General features: G+C 46.8%; 1 protein-coding gene across 1 annotated transcript in view; it reads left to right on the top strand.

Annotated features, from left to right (window-relative positions):
• Positions 1-19,328, top strand: part of LOC120028510 (rho guanine nucleotide exchange factor 17-like) — a 44,724-nt gene extending 25,396 nt beyond the window's left edge. The window contains exons 4-19 of the mRNA XM_038973707.1: positions 3,414-3,506; positions 4,016-4,201; positions 8,343-8,393; positions 8,755-8,864; positions 9,939-10,024; positions 10,173-10,291; positions 11,522-11,729; positions 11,855-11,928; positions 12,243-12,430; positions 14,596-14,840; positions 14,950-15,217; positions 15,488-15,574; positions 15,661-15,877; positions 16,501-16,675; positions 17,546-17,821; positions 17,929-19,328. Coding sequence (XP_038829635.1) covers positions 3,414-3,506; positions 4,016-4,201; positions 8,343-8,393; positions 8,755-8,864; positions 9,939-10,024; positions 10,173-10,291; positions 11,522-11,729; positions 11,855-11,928; positions 12,243-12,430; positions 14,596-14,840; positions 14,950-15,217; positions 15,488-15,574; positions 15,661-15,877; positions 16,501-16,675; positions 17,546-17,821; positions 17,929-18,140 — 2,595 coding nt within the window. The 3' untranslated portion in view covers positions 18,141-19,328. The remainder of the gene's footprint in view (positions 1-3,413; positions 3,507-4,015; positions 4,202-8,342; positions 8,394-8,754; positions 8,865-9,938; positions 10,025-10,172; positions 10,292-11,521; positions 11,730-11,854; positions 11,929-12,242; positions 12,431-14,595; positions 14,841-14,949; positions 15,218-15,487; positions 15,575-15,660; positions 15,878-16,500; positions 16,676-17,545; positions 17,822-17,928) is intronic.
• Positions 19,329-20,507: the final 1,179 nt, after the last annotated feature.

The raw sequence follows: 20,507 nt of genomic DNA, 5'->3' as shown, positions 1-20,507 counted from the left end.
GATCCGGTGACTGTGCTGGCTACTCCGTTATAGACAGAATACCAGCTGACTGCTTCTTCCCTAAATAGTTCTTGCATAGTTTAGAGCTGTGCTTTGAGTCATTGTCCTGTTTTAGGAGGAAATTGGCTCCAATTAAGTGCCGTCCAACACAACGTTGTACGAGATCTTCAGTTTCTTGGCAATTTATCGCATGGAATAGCCTTCATTTCTCAAAACAAGAATAGACTGACGAGTTTCAGAAGAAAGTGAATTGTTTCTGCTCATTTTGAGCCTGTAATCGAACCCACAAATGCTGATGCTCCAGATACTCAACTAGTCTAAAGAAGGCCAGTTTTATTGCTTCTTTAATCAGCCCAACAGTTTTCAGCTGTGCTAACATAATTGCAAAAGGGTTTTCTAATGATCAATTAGCCTTTTTAAAATGATAAACTTGGATTAGCTAACACAACGTGCCATTGGAACACAGGAGTGATGGTTGCTGATAATGGGCCTCTGTACGCCTATGTAGATATTCCATTAAACAATCAGCCGTTTCCAGCTACAATAGTCATTTACAACATTAACAATGTCTATACTGTATTTCTGATCAATTTGATGTTTATTTAATGGACAAAAAAATAGCTTTTCTTTCAAAAACAAGGACATTTCTAAGTGACCCCAAACTTTTGAACGGTAGTGTATGTCCGCTGTTGATATGAGTGTGTTCGTGTAGATGAGTGTGATTCATGGACTTGTCTCTAAGTGTCTTTATCGTGTGTGTGTGTGTGTGTGTGTGTGTGTGTGTGTGTGTGTGTGTGTGTGTGTGTGTGTGTGTGTGTGTGTGTGTGTGTGTGTGTGTGTGTGTGTGTGTGTGTGTGTGTGTGTGCACATCCTGTCCCTGCTGCTCTTCCAATGGCAGTTCTCTCAGGAGATTTTCTTTAGAAAGAGACACTCGATCACTGATCCCCTGATGCCGGGCGAACACTACAGGACTTTCAAAATCCTAACATGGCTGAGCCTCTGACATTAACACCCGTCTTTTCTGTAGCTTGTTGTCTTGGCAACGTAGTGACTAGTCATCTGTCCTTCTCTAGTCTACATATTCATTCTAGTACTAGTCATCTGTCCTTCTCTTGTCTACATATTCATTCTAGTACTAGTCATCTGTCCTTCTCTAGTCTACATATTCATTCTAGTACTAGTCATCTGTCCTTCTCTAGTCTACATATTCATTCTAGTACTAGTCATCTGTCCTCCTCTAGTCTACATATTCATTCTAGTACTAGTCATCTGTCCTCCTCTAGTCTACATATTCATTCTAGTACTAGTCATCTGTCCTTCTCTTGTCTACATATTCATTCTAGTACTAGTCATCTGTCCTTCTCTAGTCTACATATTCATTCTAGTACTAGTCATCTGTCCTTCTCTAGTCTACATATTCTTTCTAGTACTAGTCATCTGTCCTTCTCTAGTCTACATATTCATTCTAGTACTAGTCATCTGTCCTTCTCTAGTCTACATATTCATTCTAGTACTAGTCATCTGTCCTTCTCTAGTCTACATATTCATTCTAGTACTAGTCATCTGTCCTTCTCTAGTCTACATATTCATTCTAGTACTAGTCATCTGTCCTTCTCTAGTCTACATATTCATTCTAGTACTAGTCATCTGTCCTTCTCTAGTCTACATATTCATTCTAGTACTAGTCATCTGTCCTTCTCTAGTCTACATATTCATTCTAGTACTAGTCACCTGTCCTTCTCTAGTCTACATATTCATTCTAGTACTAGTCATCTGTTCTTCTCTTGTCTACATATTCATTCTAGTACTAGTCATCTGTCCTTCTCTTGTCTACATATTCATTATAGTACTAGTCATCTGTCCTTCTCTAGTCTACATATTCATTCTAGTACTAGTCACCTGTCCTTCTCTAGTCTACATATTCATTCTAGTACTAGTCATCTGTCCTTCTCTAGTCTACATATTCATTCTAGTACTAGTCATCTGTCCTTCTCTTGTCTACATATTCATTATAGTACTAGTCATCTGTCCTTCTCTAGTCTACATATTCATTCTAGTACTAGTCACCTGTCCTTCTCTAGTCTACATATTCATTCTAGTACTAGTCATCTGTCCTTCTCTAGTCTACATATTCATTCTAGTACTAGTCATCTGTCCTTCTCTAGTCTACATATTCATTCTAGTACTAGTCATCTGTCCTTCTCTAGTCTACATATTCATTCTAGTACTAGTCATCTGTCCTTCTCTTGTCTACATATTCATTCTAGTACTAGTCATCTGTCCTTCTCTTGTCTACATATTCATTCTAGTACTAGTCATCTGTCCTTCTCTAGTCTACATATTCATTCTAGTACTAGTCATCTGTCCTTCTCTAGTCTACATATCGCTGATCACCTTTCTCTAAAACTCGTTGCACGTTCACACTACAAGAGCATTGCAGATTTTGTGTCGATAAAATCAAACATGTTTAAAAATATCTGGTCAGGATGTCTGGGACTTGTCAAAGACGGGATCGATAGCCCTCGGTTTACGTCTCTGACCCGAGTAGGCTACGACATGGAGTTTATCTCCGATCTCCTAAACTTGTCTAGGACAGCTTAATTGGGTCCAAAATTGTGTAGTGTACACCCGGCTTGAGGTAGAGAAGTCTGGCCCAGTTCTTTTGGATAACACACACACACACACACACACACACACACACACACACACACACACACACACACACACACACGTCTAATAGGCAGGTTCCGCTGAAGTGAATCATTTACATTTGAGTAATTTTAGCAGGGGTGGGAGAGCCAAGAGACCAGAGGTGACCGAACGCAGTGCTCCGGTTGGGGTGTAGTGTTTGAGCATAGCCTGGAGGTAGGGAGGGGGCAGTTCCTCACTAGTCAGATGGCTACTGATTGGCAGAGCTGAGACATGGAGGTAGGGAGGGGGCAGTTCCTCACTAGTCAGATGGCTACTGATTGGCAGAGCTGAGACATGGAGGTAGGGAGGGGGCAGTTCCTCACTAGTCAGATGGCTACTGATTGGCAGAGCTGAGACATAGAGCTCAAAACATGTGGATGTGTGTTCCTGCATGTCTGTCTGTGTATAGTTCAGTGTGTGTGTCCCTATATCTCCAGCTGTTGTTTTTCTCCCCTCTATAGTTGACCTTTGACCAGACTAGATGATGACCTTTTAAAAAGTCACAGGTCTTCTTCAGTGACTCGGTCACAGGAGGGTGACTGATCAGAATGTGGAACCATACCGCCATCTAGTGTCTGTGGAGAAACCAGACCGATTATTCACACCGTATGGCTCATATGTACTGTATGTCTGACTAGAACTCTGTCCCGTTCTCCCTGTCTCTCTTTTCTGGCTCCCTGTCTATCTCTGTCTCTCGCTCCCCCCCCCCCCCCCCCCCCCAGACCAGTATGCGTGAGAACAAGGAGAAGCAGGCCCTGGGTGATCTGATGATCAAGCCTGTCCAGAGGATCCCCCGTTATGAGCTGCTGGTCAAGGTGAGTCCCCTCGACTCTGCCCGAACTCAATCAATCAGTCAAATGTATTTATAAAGCCCTTTACATCAGCTGGTATATCAAAGTACTGTACAGAAACCCAGCCTAAAACCCCAAACAGCAAGCAATGCAGATGTAGAAGCACGGTGGCTAGGAAAAACTCCCTAGAAAGGCAGGAACCTAGGAAGAAACCTAGAGAGGAACCAGGCTCTGAGGGGTGGCCAGTCCTCTTCTGGCTGTGCCGGGTGGAGATTATAACAGTACATGGCCAAGATGTTCAAACGTTCATAGATGACCAGCAGGATCCCCATGGTTCCTTCTGCCTAACTGGGATAAATCCTAGGCAAGTCTCAGGCTTCTCCTGGCCTAGCTATTTCCACAATGTCAACCAATTTAGTGTTGAAGGCCTGCGTTTGAAAGATGAAGATAAGCATGTATGTATGAAGGCCTATTCTTTTACAGGTGGTGCTTCCTTTGACTTGGTAGTAAAATGTGGTGTCCCTGTTCTCTAGGATCTGTTGAAGCACACTCCTGAGGAACATCCAGACCACCCGTTGCTATTGGACGCCCAGAGAGACATCAAGCGATTGGCTGAGAAGATCAATAAGGGTCGTCGCTCTGCGGAGGAGGTGGAGAGAGAGACACGCGTCATGCAGGAGATAGAAGCCCACATCGAGGGAGTAGAACACGTCAGAGATGTAGGACACTCACATATACACTGCCGTTCAAAAGTTTGGGGTCACTTAGAAATGTCCTTGTTTTTGAAAGAAAAGCTCATTTTTTTGTACATTAAAATAACATCAAATTGATCAGAAACATTGTTAATATTGTAAATGACTTGTAACTGGAAATGACAGATAAAAAAATGAATCATGTTTTATGGAATAATTTCATAGGTGTACAGAGGCCCATTATCAGCAACCATCACTCCTGTGTTCCAATGGCACGTGTTAGCTAATCCAAGTTGATCATTTTAAAAGGCTAATTGATCATTAGAAAACCCTTTTGCAATTATGTTAGCACAGCTGAAAACTGAATAGAAAGAGGAGTGGGAGGCCCCGGTGCACAACTGAGCAAGAGGACAAGTACATTAGTGTCTAGTTTGAGAAACAGACGCCTCACAAGTCCTCAACTGGCAGCTTCATTAAATAGTACCCGCAAAACACCAGTCTGAGTTGAGTTTGAGTTTATTTTTTTACAGGGACAGTGCACATTAATCAACGTTTCAGTAAAAGTGCCGGTTTTAGCCAGCCGGCTAATTTTCAACCGCAGTCCCTGGGCAGGTTATTAAAAACAATTACAATATAGACAATAGCAACATAGAACAAGACATAGCATACAGACATAGCAACATAGGACAAGCAAGACGTAGCATACAGACAGAGCAACATAGAACAAAAAGCAGTAAGACAAAATTCATAAAAGCAACGAAGTGTTTCCACACCTCACAAGTTACAGACAACATACATGGAAAGCGGCAACACACAGCTAGGGACCATGTTCACAAATCTGATTGACCTTTAGCCATGTCTTCAAGCATTTTGTGAAAGTGTGATATGTGGTGCAGTTATGTGTGTCTGATGGCAGTGTATTCCAGACATGGGAAGCTCTCACAGAGAAAGCGGATTTACTAAAGGTGCTTTTCCTTAGGGGAACTATACAGTCACCTCTCATGGCAGACCTTGTAGATCTGCTGCCATATGTTTGGGTTTTCTGTTTAACAAAAATACTGAGTGGAGGGGGAGCCAGGCCATTTAGGATCTTGAATACAAGACATGCGTCGGTGTATTGCACAAGATTTTCCCAACTCAGGAGCTCATGCTTTCTGAGGATGTGACAGTGATGATGGCTATTGGGCTTCCTATCAAGCACTTTGAGAGCCTGTTTGTAGACAGACTGAATAGGTCTTACTGTTGTACAGCAAGCTTGGGCCCAACTAGTCAAGCAGTATGTTAAGTGGGGGAGTATCATAGATTTGAAGTACAGTTTTGCTACCTCTGTAGTCAAACAATTTCGTATAAATCGGAAATTAGCTAGGTTGAATTTGGTTATTTGAATTACCTTTTTCACATGCTTTTTAAAAGAGAGGTTGGAATCAAGTATGATGCCAAGGTACTTAAAATCAGATACCACCTGGAGCTTCTCCCCTGACACATAGACATCTGGCTCAGTAGCATCTGTTGCCCTCTTTGTGAAGAACATGCAAACAGTTTTTTTCACATTGAGATGCAAACACGAGTCACTGAGCCACTTTGTAACCTGGACCATTACAGTAGTGAGTTCTTGTGCAGCTTGTTGTTTGCTCTTTGCATGCACATATATCACTGTATCATCTGCATACATTTGAATACATTTGAGTCTCAACGTCAACAGTGAAGAGGAGACTCCGTTTCTTTTGGCCTTCTAGGCAGAGTTGCAAAGAAAAAGCCATATCTCAGACTGAAGAAAAGATGAAGATGGGCAAAAGAACACAGACACTGGACAGTGGAAGATTGGAAAAAGTGTTATGGACAGAGACCTCTAAGTTTGAGATGTTCGAATTACAAAGAATAACATTCGTGAGACGCAGAAAAAATGAAAAGATGCTGGAGGAGTGCTTGACGCCATCTGTCAAGCATGATGGAGGCTATGTGATGGTCTGGGGGTGCTTTGGTGGTGGTAAAGTGGGAGATTTGTTCAGGGTAAAAGGGATCTTGAAGAAGGAAGGCTATCACTCCATTTTGCAACGCCATGCCATACGCTGTGGACGACGCTTAATTGGAGCCAATTTCCTAGTACAACAGGACAATGACCCAAACCACAGCTCTAAACTATGCAAGAACTATTTAGGGAGGAAGCAGTCAGCTGGTATTCTGTCTACAATGGAGTAGCCAGCACAGTCACCAGATCTCAACCTTACTGAGCTGTTGTGGGAGCAGGTTGACCGTATGGTACGTAAGAAGTGCCCATCAAGCCAATCCAACTTGTGGGAGGTGCTTCAGGAAGCCTGGGGTGAAATCTATTCAGATTACCTCAACAAATTGACATGTAAACTCAGCAAAAAAAGAAACGTCCTCTCACTGTCAACTGCGTTTGTCAGCAAACTTAACATCTGTAAATATTTATATGAACATAACAAGATTCAACAACTGAGACATAAACTGAACAAGTTCCACAGACATGTGACTAACAGAAATTGAATAATGTGTCCCTGAACAAAGGGGGGTAAAAATCCAAAGGAACAGTCAGTATCTGGTGTGGCCACCAGCTGCATTAAGTACTGCAGTGCATCTCCTCCTCATGGACTGTACCAGATTTGCCCGTTCTTGCTGTGAGATGTTACCCCACTCTTCTACCAAGGCACCTGCAAGTTCCCGGATATTTCTGGGGGGAATGGCCCTAGCCCTCACCCTCCGATCCAACAGGTCCCAGACGTGCTCAATGGGATTGAGATCCGGGCTCTTCGCTGGCCATGGCAGAACACTGACATTACTGTCTTGCAGGAAATCACGCACAGAACGAGCAGTATGGCTGGTGGCATTGTCATGCTGGAGGGTCATGTCAGGATGAGCCTGTAGGAGGGTACTACATGAGGGAGGAGGATGTCTTACCTGTACCGCACAGCGTTGAGATTGCCTGCAATGACAACAATCTCAGTCCGATGATGCTGTGACACACCGCCCCAGACCATGACGGACCCTCCACCTCCAAGTGGATCCCGCGCCAGAGTACAAGCCTCAGTGTAACACTCATTACTTCGACGATAAACGCGAATCCGACCATCACCCCTGGTGAGACAAAACCACGACCCGTCAGTGAAGAGCACCTTTTTGCCAGTCCTGTCTGGTCCAGCGACGGTGGGTTTGTCCCCAAATGTGACGTTGTTGCCGGTGATGTCTGGTGAGGACCTGCCTTACAACAGGCCTACAAGCCCTCAGTCCAGCCTTTCTCAGCCTATTGCGGACAGTCTGAGCACTGATGGAGGGATTGTGCGTTCCTGGTGTAACTCGAGCAGTTGCTGTTGCCATCCTGTACCTGTCCCGCAGGTGTGATGTTTGGATGTATCGATCCTGTGCAGGTGTTGTTACACGTGGTCTGCCACTGCGAGGACGATCAGCTGTCCGTTCTGTATCCCTGTAGCTCTGTCTCTTTCCCTGGCCACATCTGCAGTCCTCATGCCTCCCTGCAGCATGCCTAAGGCACGTTCACGCAGATGAGCAGGGACCCTGGGCATCTTTCTTTTAGTGTTTTTCGGAGTCAGTAGAAAGGCCTCTTTAGTGTCCTAAGTTTTCATAACTGTGACCTTAATTGCCTACCGTCTGTAAGCTGTTAGTGTCTTAACGACCGTTCCACAGGTGCATGTTCATGAATTGTTTATGGTTAATTGAACAAGCATGGGAAACAATGTTTAAACCCTTTACAATGAGGAACTGTGAACTTATTTTGATTTTTACAAATTTTTCTTTGAAAGACAGGGTCCTTTTTTTGCAATACTGTAATTGCTGCAAATGGAGTATTCTTTGACGAAAACAAAGTTTGAAGGACACAATTATTATTTCAATTAAAAATCATTATTTATAACCTGTTGAACATCTTGACTATATTTTCTATTCATGTTGCAACTCATTTCATGGATGTTTTCATGGAAAACAAGGACATTTCTAAGTGACCGACCCCAAACTTTTGAACGTGTGTGTGTGTGTGTATATATATAAAACATTTTATTTAAAAACAGAATATATATATGTTCTGTTTTTAAATTAAATGTTTTAAAAGTTTAATTGTTATACGCTGTGCTTTCTTTTGCTATCTCGAAGTTGATGCTACTGTAATAATGATTCTAATCTCTCTCGCTGACAGATCCTTAACCCAATGAGGAAGTTCCTGAGACAGGAGATGGTGATGGAGGCGGTGAGTCTGAGACACTCAGACAGTAGATTGACGGTGTGCTATTATGATGCTCTTCTGGATAGAGATTGAGAGCAGGGACCATAGATACTCTGCTGAGGGACTACTCTGCTGAGGGACTACTCTGCTGAGGGACTGCTCTGCTGAGGGACTGCTCTGCTGAGGGACTGCTCTGCTGAGGGACTGCTCTGCTGTGGGACTGCCCTCTGTCAGATATCAATCTACAATCTAGATAACGGATGAGAAGGATAGGACTGTGTTTCTCTCTCTGTCGCTGTCTCTCTCACTCTCTCTGTCTTTGTGTGTCTGTCTGTCTGTCTGTCTTTGTCTCTCTCTCTCTGTCGATGTCTCTCTTTCTCTGCAGAAGACCGTGGGGGGTAAGAAGGACCGCTCTCTCTTCCTCTTCAGTGATCTGCTCATCTGCACCACCCTCAAGAGGAAGTCTGGATCCCTGAGACGCAGCTCCATGAGCCTGTGAGACATACACACTCACATACACACACACTCACATACACACACACATATATACACATACAGTGGGGCAAAAAAGTATTTAGTCAGCCACCAATTGTGCAAGTTCTCCCACTTCAAAAGATGAGAGAGGCCTGTAATTTTCATCATAGGTACACTTCAACTATGACAGACACAATGAGGGAAAAAAATCCAGAAAATCACATTGTAGGATTTTTAATGAATTTATTTGCAAATTATGGTGGAAAATAAGTATTTGGTCACCTACGTTCACCACATTGAGGTATAAAAGATCTAGACACTGGGTCCAAGATGTCCGACCTTTGTTTTCAACTAATCTACTCATGTTCGCATACGCCGATTCATGGACCGTCTATATCCTGGTTGGTTTACACGGCCCGACTTCATATGCGTACCAGCACTCGGTGTGCCCAGGAGCAGTGTCATCACGTCATCCAAAAACATGACAGACATTTGGATGAATATAAAATGTTAATATCTTTGGGTGTGAGTGATGGGGGGAAACAATGATTTGAAAACTGACTTCTCTATGGGTCCGTCTATGGAAATTGCCTTTCTGGGCCAGACGAGTTAAACTGCAGTTATGAAGCAAGACTGTAGCAGTAGTCGAAACCATGCTTCCAGACAGGAATCCTGGTCCCTTGGTTCACCCATAGAGATAATTAGAGGACTTTGTATCTGTGCCATTATAGTGTATTTGACTGCATGGGCAGCGCCATTGAGGCTATCTTCATTTTGAAGTAGTCCATTTACTTCTTCACGATTTGGCTGAGCCCTCCTGATGAGCCGGATGGACACGAAGGATCAGTCAATGAAGTCGGAAGCCCCACCCAGTTGACTACATTAGTTGAAGCCCTCAATGGCGCTTCCCATACTAATATGGCCTTTTGGCTACTAGAGGCCTCTATCATTCTCTATGGGTTCACCCCATCATTTGCAGTGTTAAATAAAAGGAGACTTGCTGCCCCCTAGTGTTGCCTGATACACATTGCATCGTAGACAGAAATAACTATCTCTCTCCCTGTCCTCTCGTCTTTCTGTCTCCCCCTCTTCCAGGTACTCTGTTGCCAGTGTGATCGATACTTCCAGTAAATATAAATTCCTGTGGAAACTTCCCCTAGAGGACGTGGAGATGGTGAAAAGTAAGACTCCTGAAGGCTCATGGGATGTGTAGTTTATATGTGTCTGAGATTATACTGTAGTTCTTCCTGTATGCCAGTGCTCATGGGATCTGTAGTTTCCTGTGAGTATCAGAGGTCAAATGTCATCATCTCCTTTCCTGTATGTTAGGCCCCTCCCAGGCAACCAACAAAGAGACCATCCAGAAGATGATTGGTCGACTGGATGAGGACCTGAGTACACTGGGACAGATCAGCAAACTATCAGAGACTCTCAGCTTCCCTCACCAGGTAACACACACACACACACACACACACACACACACACACACACACACACACACACACACACACACACACACACACACACACACACACACACACATGCACTCGTCTCATAGTCGTCTATCAGATCTCATACACACATACACAATTACATTTGTCCCCCTCCCCCACACACACACCTCTCTCTCTCCTTCTCAGGCAAACAGTCTCATACACACCTCCGTTAAAAAACCTCTCTCTCTCTCTCTCTCTCTCTCCTCTCTCTGAGAAGCAGTCTCATACACACCTCCGTTAACAAACCTCTCTCTCTCTCTCTCTCCTCTCTCTGAGAAACAGTCTCATACACACCTCCATTAACAAACCTCTCTCTCCTCTCTCTTTGAGAAACAGTCTCATACACACCTCCGTTAACAAACCTCTCTCTCTCTCCCCTCTCTCTCTGAGAAACAGTCTCATACAAACCTCTCTCTCTCTCCCCTCTCTCTCTGAGAAACAGTCTCATACACACCTCCATTAACAAACCTCTCTCTCTCTCTCTCTGAGAAACAGTCTCATACACACCTCCGTTAACAAACCTCTCTCTCTTTCTCTCTCTCTCTCTGAGAAACAGTCTCATACACACCTCCGTTAACAAACCTCTCTCTCTCTCTCTCTCTCTCTCTCTCTCCTCTCTCTGAGAAACAGTCTCATACACACCTCTGTTAACAAACCTCTCTCTCTCTCTCTCTCTCTCTCTCTCTCTCTCTCTCTCTGAGAAACAGTCTCATACACACCTCCATTAACAAACCTCTCTCTCTCTCTCTCTCTCTGAGAAACAGTCTCATACACACCTCTCTCTCTCTCCCCTCTCTCTCTGAGAAACAGTCTCATACACACCTCCATTAACAAACCTCTCTCTCTCTCTCTCTGAGAAACAGTCTCATACACACCTCCGTTAACAAACCTCTCTCTCTCTTTCTCTCTCTCTCTCTGAGAAACAGTCTCATACACACCTCCGTTAACAAACCTCTCTCTCTCTCTCTCTCTCTCTCTCTCTCCTCTCTCTGAGAAACAGTCTCATACACACCTCTGTTAACAAACCTCTCTCTCTCTCTCTCTCTCTCTCTCTCTCTCTCTCTGAGAAACAGTCTCATACACACCTCCATTAACAAACCTCTCTCTCTCTCTCTCTCTCTCTCTGAGAAACAGTCTCATACACACCTCCGTTAACAAACCTCTCTCTCTCTCTCCCCTCAGTCTCTGGATGATGTGATAAAGGACCTGATGGTGTCGGTCCACAGGGAGCTTGCAGAGAAACAGTCTCTAGCCTTCAGTATGACCTTCCTGCCCACCAAGCTGGAGCTGACCACCGCCTCGGCAGAAACCAGCTTCGTGTTCGAGTTCAGTTCCCCAGACACACGCAGCAACTTTCAACAGGCCTTCGAAGATGCCAAGAAGAAACTGGGTATGAGGAAACACACGCTCATGTTATTTAACATGGTATTAAAGGGATTGTTCACTAGAGCCTTTCCCTTGAGAGTAAACTGTAGGTTAATAACCTCTATCTCTTCCTTTGTCATGTGTGTGTAGCAATGAATAAGGACCAGTGGGACCCAGAGTTCCTGAAGGCTATCCCCATTATGAAGACTCGTAGTGGGATGCAGGTGAGAGCGACGCCAGCCTGTCCTGATGGTGTGCAGGGTTGGGCTCAATTAGATTTGAAGGCAGCAAATTCAGGAAGTGATTTGAATTTAACATTCTGAAGAAAAAAAATGGAAATAAAATAGCTTCTACTTTTTTTTAAATAAATGCCCTTTTTTCGATTATTGAATTGTAATTTTAGTTGAATTGAGCTCAACCCTGGTTGTGTGACGTGGTTACCAGGCCATTCTGACTATCCATGGTACAACTTGATGCAGAACATGCCTACTTAAGTATTCATAGTCCTTTTCCTCCTATCCTGCCTCTCCCTCCCCAGTTCTCCTGTGCCTCCCCCAGCCACAGTTGTCCAGAGAGCAGCAGTGAGGTGTGGGTGTGTAACAGTGATGGTTACGTGGGCCAGGTGTGTCTGCTCAACATCAGAGACCAGCCCACTGTAGAGGCCTGTATCGCTGTCTGCTCTGCCAGGATCATCTGCATTGCCGCGGTCCCTGGACTCAAGGGGAGGTTGGTACACAGAGCATAGTGTACAAACACACACATCAGTCCCTGGACTCAAGGGGAGGTTGGTACACAGAGCATAGTGTACTAACACACACATATCAGTCCCTGGACTCAAGGGGAGGTTGGGACACAGAGCATAGTGTACAAACACACACATCAGTCCCTGGACTCAAGGGGAGGTTGGTACACAGAGCATAGTGTACAAACACACACATCAGTCCCTGTAGTCAAGGGGAGGTTGGTACACAGAGCATAGTGTACAAACACACGTATCAGTCCCTGTAGTCAAGGGGAGGTTGGTACACAGAGCATAGTGTACAAACACACACATCAGTCCCTGTAGTCAAGGGGAGGTTGGTACACAGAGCATAGTGTACAAACACACACATCAGTCCCTGTAGTCAAGGGGAGGTTGGGACACAGAGCATAGTGTACAAACACACACATCAGTCCCTGTAGTCAAGGGGAGGTTGGGACACAGAGCATAGTGTACAAACACACACACATCAGTCCCTGTAGTCAAGGGGAGGTTGGGACACAGAGCATAGTGTACAAACACACACGTATCAGTCCCTGTAGTCAAGGGGAGGTTGGGACACAGAGCATAGTGTACAAACACACACATCAGTCCCTGTAGTCAAGGGGAGGTTGGGACACAGAGCATAGTGTACAAACACACACATCAGTCCCTGTAGTCAAGGGGAGGTTGGGACACAGAGCATAGTGTACAAACACACACATATCAGTCCCTGGACTCAAGGGGAGGTTGGGACACAGAGCATAGTGTACAAACACACACACATCAGTCCCTGTAGTCAAGGGGAGGTTGGGACACAGAGCATAGTGTACAAACACACACATCAGTCCCTGTAGTCAAGGGGAGGTTGGGACACAGAGCATAGTGTACAAACACACACACATCAGTCCCTGTAGTCAAGGGGAGGTTGGGACACAGAGCATAGTGTACAAACACACACACATCAGTCCCTGTAGTCAAGGGGAGGTTGGTACACAGAGCATAGTGTACAAACACACACATCAGTCCCTGTAGTCAAGGGGAGGTTGGTACACAGAGCATAGTGTACAAACACACACATCAGTCCCTGTAGTGAAGGGGAGGTTGGGACACAGAGCATAGTGTACAAACACACACATCAGTCCCTGTAGTCAAGGGGAGGTTGGGACACAGAGCATAGTGTACAAACACACACATCAGTCCCTGTAGTCAAGGGGAGGTTGGGACACAGAGCATAGTGTACAAACACACACGTATCAGTCCCTGTAGTCAAGGGGAGGTTGGGACACAGAGCATAGTGTACAAACACACACATCAGTCCCTGTAGTCAAGGGGAGGTTGGGACACAGAGCATAGTGTACAAACACACACACATCAGTCCCTGTAGTCAAGGGGAGGTTGGGACACAGAGCATAGTGTACAAACACACACACATCAGTCCCTGTAGTCAAGGGGAGGTTGGGACACAGAGCATAGTGTACAAACACACACATCAGTCCCTGTAGTCAAGGGGAGGTTGGGACACAGAGCATAGTGTACAAACACACACATCAGTCCCTGTAGTCAAGGGGAGGTTGGGACACAGAGCATAGTGTACAAACACACACATATCAGTCCCTGTAGTCAAGGGGAGGTTGGGACACAGAGCATAGTGTACAAACACACACATCAGTCCCTGTAGTCAAGGGGAGGTTGGGACACAGAGCATAGTGTACAAACACACACATCAGTCCCTGTAGTCAAGGGGAGGTTGGGACACAGAGCATAGTGTACAAACACACACGTATCAGTCCCTGTAGTCAAGGGGAGGTTGGGACACAGAGCATAGTGTACAAACACACACATCAGTCCCTGTAGTCAAGGGGAGGTTGGGACACAGAGCATAGTGTACAAACACACACATCAGTCCCTGTAGTCAAGGGGAGGTTGGGACACAGAGCATAGTGTACAAACACACACATATCAGTCCCTGTAGTCAAGGGGAGGTTGGGACACAGAGCATAGTGTACAAACACACACATATCAGTCCCTGTAGTCAAGGGGAGGTTGGGACACAGAGCATAGTGTACAAACACACACGTATCAGTCTTTACTGTTGATGTCCTGCAATGCTTAGCTAACATTACAGTGTCCTGCATCCTGTGTCTCCTAGGGAACGTGGAGTGGAGCACTCCCCAGCCCCTCCCCCTGTAGCTGTTGACTCCACCCCATCCCGGCAGCAGCAGCTACACATCTCCATCTCTCATTCGTCGCTGGAGCTGACCGAGCCCCCTTCAGGGGCGGGGCCAGAGTTAGTTCCATTTGATAGTGATGACACGGACGATGAAGATTCTCCTAGCCCCTCCTCCACACTGCAGAGCCAAGCCAGTCACTCTACAGTGTCGTCCAGCTATGGCAGTGAGTACTCTCTCACACACATTCACACAAAACCCCAAGCCATCCATTCATCCAGCTATGGGAACAAGTTTGCACCGACTTAAACACCCTGACTGTCCCTCTGTCCTAGATGAGGAGGGGTCAGGTTCTAAGGACATGGCTACAGAGACCACCAGTAGTGAGGAGGAGCAGGACTACCCGGTGGCCAGTCCTTATGGAGCTCCAGGCAGGCCAGGGGTGGGTGGAAGAGGTCGACCCCACAGCGAGAGCCCCATGGACGGGAGAGCGATGCGCCGCTCCTCCCGGGGATCCTTCACTAGAGCCAGTCTGGAGGATCTGCTCAGCATTGACCCGGAGGCTTACCAGAGCTCTGTGTGGCTGGGCACAGAGGACGGATGGTAAACACACACACACACACACACAGACACACACACACACACACACACACACACAGACACACACACACACATACACACAGACACACACACACACACACACACACACACACACACACACACACACACACACACACAGACACACACACACACACAGACACACACACACAGACACACACACACACACACACACACACACACACCGACACGTACAGAAACGCACACAGACACACGTTGAAATCCTAACTGTGTGATTTGAACTCTCTCTGTCAGTATCCACGTGTACCAGTCATCAGACAACATCCGTAACCGTAAGAACAGCATGAAGATGCAGCATTCTGCCCCCATCCTGTGTGTTCTGTGAGTCTGGCTGCTTACAAGTCTTCCACTTTATCTGGTGATTCACTACTTCAGTGTCTGACAATCTCCTCCCTCTCTTCTCTCAGCTACCTGGACAACAAGGTGTTTGTGTCCCTGGCCAACGGAGATGTGATCGTCTACCAGAGGGAGGTGGGGAGTTTCTGGGACGCCCAGTCATCTCAGGCGTTGAGTCTGGGCACGCCCAGTAGTCCTGTCACTAAGATGGTCCCGGTCGGAGGGAAGCTGTGGTGTGGTTCACAGAACCGCGTTCTCATCATCAACACAACCACACTGGTGCAAGAGGTATGGTTACATTACGGTCCAGTCACAAAAGATGGATGGATGGATGGAACGATGGATGGATGGATGGATGGATGGATGGATGGATGGATGGATGGATGGATGGATGGATGGATGGATGGATGGATGGATGGATGGAACGATGGATGGAACGATGGATGGAACGATGGATGGAACGATGGATGGATGGAACGATGGATGGATGGAACGATGGATGGATGGAACGATGGATGGATGGATGGATGGATGGATGGATGGATGGATGGATGGATGGATGGATGGATGGATGGAACGATGGATGGATGGAACGATGGATGGATGGATGGATGGATGGATGGATGGATGGATGGATGGATGGATGGATGGAACGATGGATGGATGGAACGATGGATGGATGGATGGATGGATGGATGGATGGATGGATGGATGGATGGATGGATGGAACGGGATGGATGGAACGGGATGGATGGAACGATGGATGGATGGAACGATGGATGGATGGATGGATGGATGGATGGATGGATGGATGGATGGATGGATGGATGGATGGATGGATGGATGGATGGATGGAACGATGGGTGGATGGATATCTGGGTGGTTGTAACCTCTCTCTCTCTCCCCTGCAGCACTGGTTCCAGGTGGGCACAGACAGCAGTAGGTGTGTTACCTGCATGGTGAGCTACGGCCAGGGGGTGTGGCTGGCGCTCCAGGGTAGTGCCCAGATTAGACTTTACCACGCCCAGACCTGGGACAGCCTGACAGAGGTGGACGTGGCCCCCGCCGTGCACAAGATGCTTGCAGGTAACACAGAGCACACATACACACGCGTACGCACACACCATAAGTCCCCAAAACATCGTAGACGTTTACTGCACACACACACACACACAGAGTCAGCGCATTACACATCTTAACCAGTAGATGGCAGCTCCAGTTCTAAATAAAACGCTTGTTCTCTCCCTCTCTCTGGCCTTCCTCTCCCTCTCTCTGGCCTTCCTGTCATCCTCTCTGGCCTTCCTCTCCCTCTCTCTGGCCTTCCCCTCTCTCTCTCTGGCCTTCCCCTCTCTCTCTCTGGCCTTCCTCTCTCTCTCTCTGGCCTTCCTCTCCCTCTCTCTGGCCTTCCTCTCCCTCTCTCTGGCCTTCCTCTCTCTCTCTCTGGCCTTCCTCTCCCTCTCTCTGGCCTTCCTCTCCCTCTCTCTGGCCTTCCTCTCCCTCTCTCTGGCCTTCCTCTCCCTCTCTCTGGCCTTCCTCTCCCTCTCTCTGGCCTTCCTCTCCCTCTCTCTGGCCTTCCTCTCCCTCTCTTTGGCCTTCCTCTCCCTCTCTCTGGCCTTCCTCTCCCTCTCTCTGGCCTTCCTCTCCCTCTCTCTGGCCTTCCTCTCTCTCTCTCTGGCCTTCCTCTCTCTCTCTCTGGCCTTCCTCTCCCTCTCTCTGGCCTTCCCCTCTCTCTCTCTGGCCTTCCCCTCTCTCTCTCTGGCCTTCCTCTCCCTCTCTCTGGCCTTCCTCTCCCTCTCTCTGGCCTTCCTCTCCCTCTCTCTGGCCTTCCTCTCCCTCTCTCTGGCCTTCCTCTCCCTCTCTCTGGCCTTCCTCTCTCTCACTCTGGCCTTCCTCTCTCTCTCTCTGGCCTTCCTCTCCCTCTCACCTTACCCTCCACCATTCTCCTCCCCTCCCCAGGTTCAGATGCGATCATCCGGCAACACAAGGCAGCGTGTCTGAGGATCACAGCTCTCCTGGCCTGTAAGGACCTGCTGTGGATCGGGACCAGTGCAGGGGTGGTCCTGACCCTGTCTATCCCAGCCGTCAGCTCTGGGACAGTGTCAGGGACGCTGCGGTCACCTCTGACCCCCATGGGCTCTGCTCACGGACACACTGGCCATGTGAGGTTCCTCACCTCCATAGAACTACCTGAAGGCTTCGACGTCAACTTCCCCCTGCCCGCCGATACCACAGGTAACCATGTCACTCCACACACCATTTCTGCTTCCAAACATATTTGCTATACAATGTTTAAAGGGGTACTTCCATATTCATGACCTTTGAACTCCTCTGTCTCCTAGGCAACCCAGCCCAGAGTGGTGTTGAAGGGGGTAATGGGGGTCTGCAGAGGCGAGACTCTGCTCGCCGTCGAGCCTCCGCCCTCCTGCCCGTTAAAACCAATCAGTTGGTGATCTCCGGTGGCGACGGCTATGAGGACTTCCGGCTGACCAATAGCAGTGAGACAGTGGGGCGGGACGACAGTACCAACCACTTACTGCTGTGGAGGGTCTGAGGAAATCAGGCGGCCCCATTTATCAAAACCCACCACTTCAGCACCAGCAACATACTGCCCTGGAGGATGTGAGGCTAAGCCCCTTGCCCCGGGTCTGAGCCAATGAGAGTCCCCCGACCCATTTAAAACCCACCCTTAGCAAAAACCACACATAAACCCGGCCCCTCCTCCTCAAACCCCGCCCCCGTTTTTATGAGAGAGAGAGGGAGAGAGGGAGGGAGAGAGAGAGAGAGAGAGAGAGAGCGAAAGGGTACTGATGGGAAGAAGATTGTGAATTCTGCAACAAGCCAAATGATGGACTGAGGGAAGTAAAAATGGAACAAGGCCATCCTAACACTCCATCCTAGGGAGGAGACATGAATGGAACAAGGAGTGAACACTAAACGTCTCTGTTCTCTGAACAAGGAAACTAAAGAGTAAACATTATAAAAGTAACCAATGTGCAATATATGGCAAGGGTACCTACTAAGACTATATAAACATACACACACACACACTTTCTTCACTCGTTTGATAAAACACAGCTCGTCTCTCCATAGCCTATGACAAACATACACACACACCTCGTTCTCACACCTAAATCACTATTGTGTTTATAATTTTAAATATTTTTTGTTCTATTTAAAGAGAAACAACATCCCGCTACCGCAGTGAAGTGTGTTTTAAAGCATTTGTTTTAGGGGGCTGTAGTAGAAGAAATATGTTTGTACAGTATTTATGTTTTTGATTTCATCTTTGTTTTTTTACAGCACTTAATTTATAGATGTGTTTTCCTCTCTTTCTTTGCCCCGAAGAGATGATTTACAGGAGCTCTGACACACACACACACACACACACACACACACACACACACACACACACACACACACACACACACACACACACACACACACACACACACACACACACTCAGCATACATAGCAACACACACAAACAAACCAGTGCCCTCAGGTTCAGGGTCAAGATAGTGTTTAATCTCTCCAAGCCAAGAAAACTCCCCGACAAACCATCTGGGGACATCACCTTCAACCATTCCAAACAAATGTATCAGCATTAGGCTAATTCCCCCATTGTGAGCCAATGAAGAGGCTAACGGATAATCGGGCGCGACAGGTAGCCTAGCGGTTAAGAGACAGGTAGCCTAGCGGTTAAGAGACAGGTAGCCTAGCGGTTAAGAGACAGGTAGCCTAGCGGTTAAGAGACAGGTAGCCTAGCGGTTAAGAGACAGGTAGCCTAGCGGTTAAGAGACAGGTAGCCTAGCGGTTAAGAGACAGGTAGCCTAGCGGTTAAGAGACAGGTAGCCTAGCGGTTAAGAGACAGGTAGCCTAGCGGTTAAGAGACAGGTAGCCTAGCGGTTAAGAGACAGGTAGCCTAGCGGTTAAGAGACAGGTAGCCTAGCGGTTAAGAGACAGGTAGCCTAGCGGTTAAGAGGCAGGTAGCCTAGCGGTTAAGAGGCAGGTAGCCTAGCGGTTAAGAGACAGGTAGCCTAGCGGTTAAGAGACAGGTAGCCTAGCGGTTAAGAGGCAGGTAGCCTAGCGGTTAAGAGGCAGGTAGCCTAGCGGTTAAGAGGCAGGTAGCCTATCGGTTAAGAGGCAGGTAGCCTATCGGTTAAGAGACAGGTAGCCTAGCGGTTAAGAGACAGGTAGCCTAGCGGTTAAGAGACAGGTAGCCTAGCGGTTAAGAGGCAGGTAGCCTAGCGGTTAAGAGGCAGGTAGCCTAGCGGTTAAGAGGCAGGTAGCCTAGCGGTTAAGAGGCAGGTAGCCTAGCGGTTAAGAGTGTTGGGCCAGTAACCGAAAGGTCGCTGGTTCGAATCCCCATGCCGACTACGTGAGAGAAAAAAATATGTCGATGTGCTCTTGAGGGAGGCACAATCCTGATTGCTCCTGTAAGTCGCTCTGGATAAGAGCGTCTGCTAAATGACTAAAATATAATCGGATAACTTGGTCCTTTGATACTCGTCTGCTGCTAGCTGTGTCTCTGTGTAGACGTATATTAGTGGAGCAGCCTGTCCCTGTGTACTTGCTAAGTGTGGAATTCTAGTTGGTTATTCTATCCGTGTTATTGTGATGTCATATTGGGTAGACTGTGGAACCATGTGGATTTTAGAGCGAAGATATTTCTACCCATTATATTTCCATGGTCCCCACCCACCTCTGTTTTCACAGTAACTGCATAGGTCATTTTATAAACACTACATTGTAGAAAATGAAGTAAAAGACTTCCATGCTAGCTTTCATGTTAATCAAGTAACAGAATTTAGTAGAATATCACTGTGGCAAAGACATTCAGAATTGATCATTCACACTACTTCCAACCGTCATAATAATTTCATGCTGCCATCCTAGTAAATTTCAGTAATTCTTGTA

Source organism: Salvelinus namaycush, chromosome 34 (assembly GCF_016432855.1).
Source record: "Salvelinus namaycush isolate Seneca chromosome 34, SaNama_1.0, whole genome shotgun sequence".
Taxonomy (NCBI): domain Eukaryota; kingdom Metazoa; phylum Chordata; class Actinopteri; order Salmoniformes; family Salmonidae; genus Salvelinus; species Salvelinus namaycush.
The sequence above is the reverse complement of the archived record's forward strand: the minus strand, read 5'-3'. Positions and strand labels throughout refer to the sequence as shown.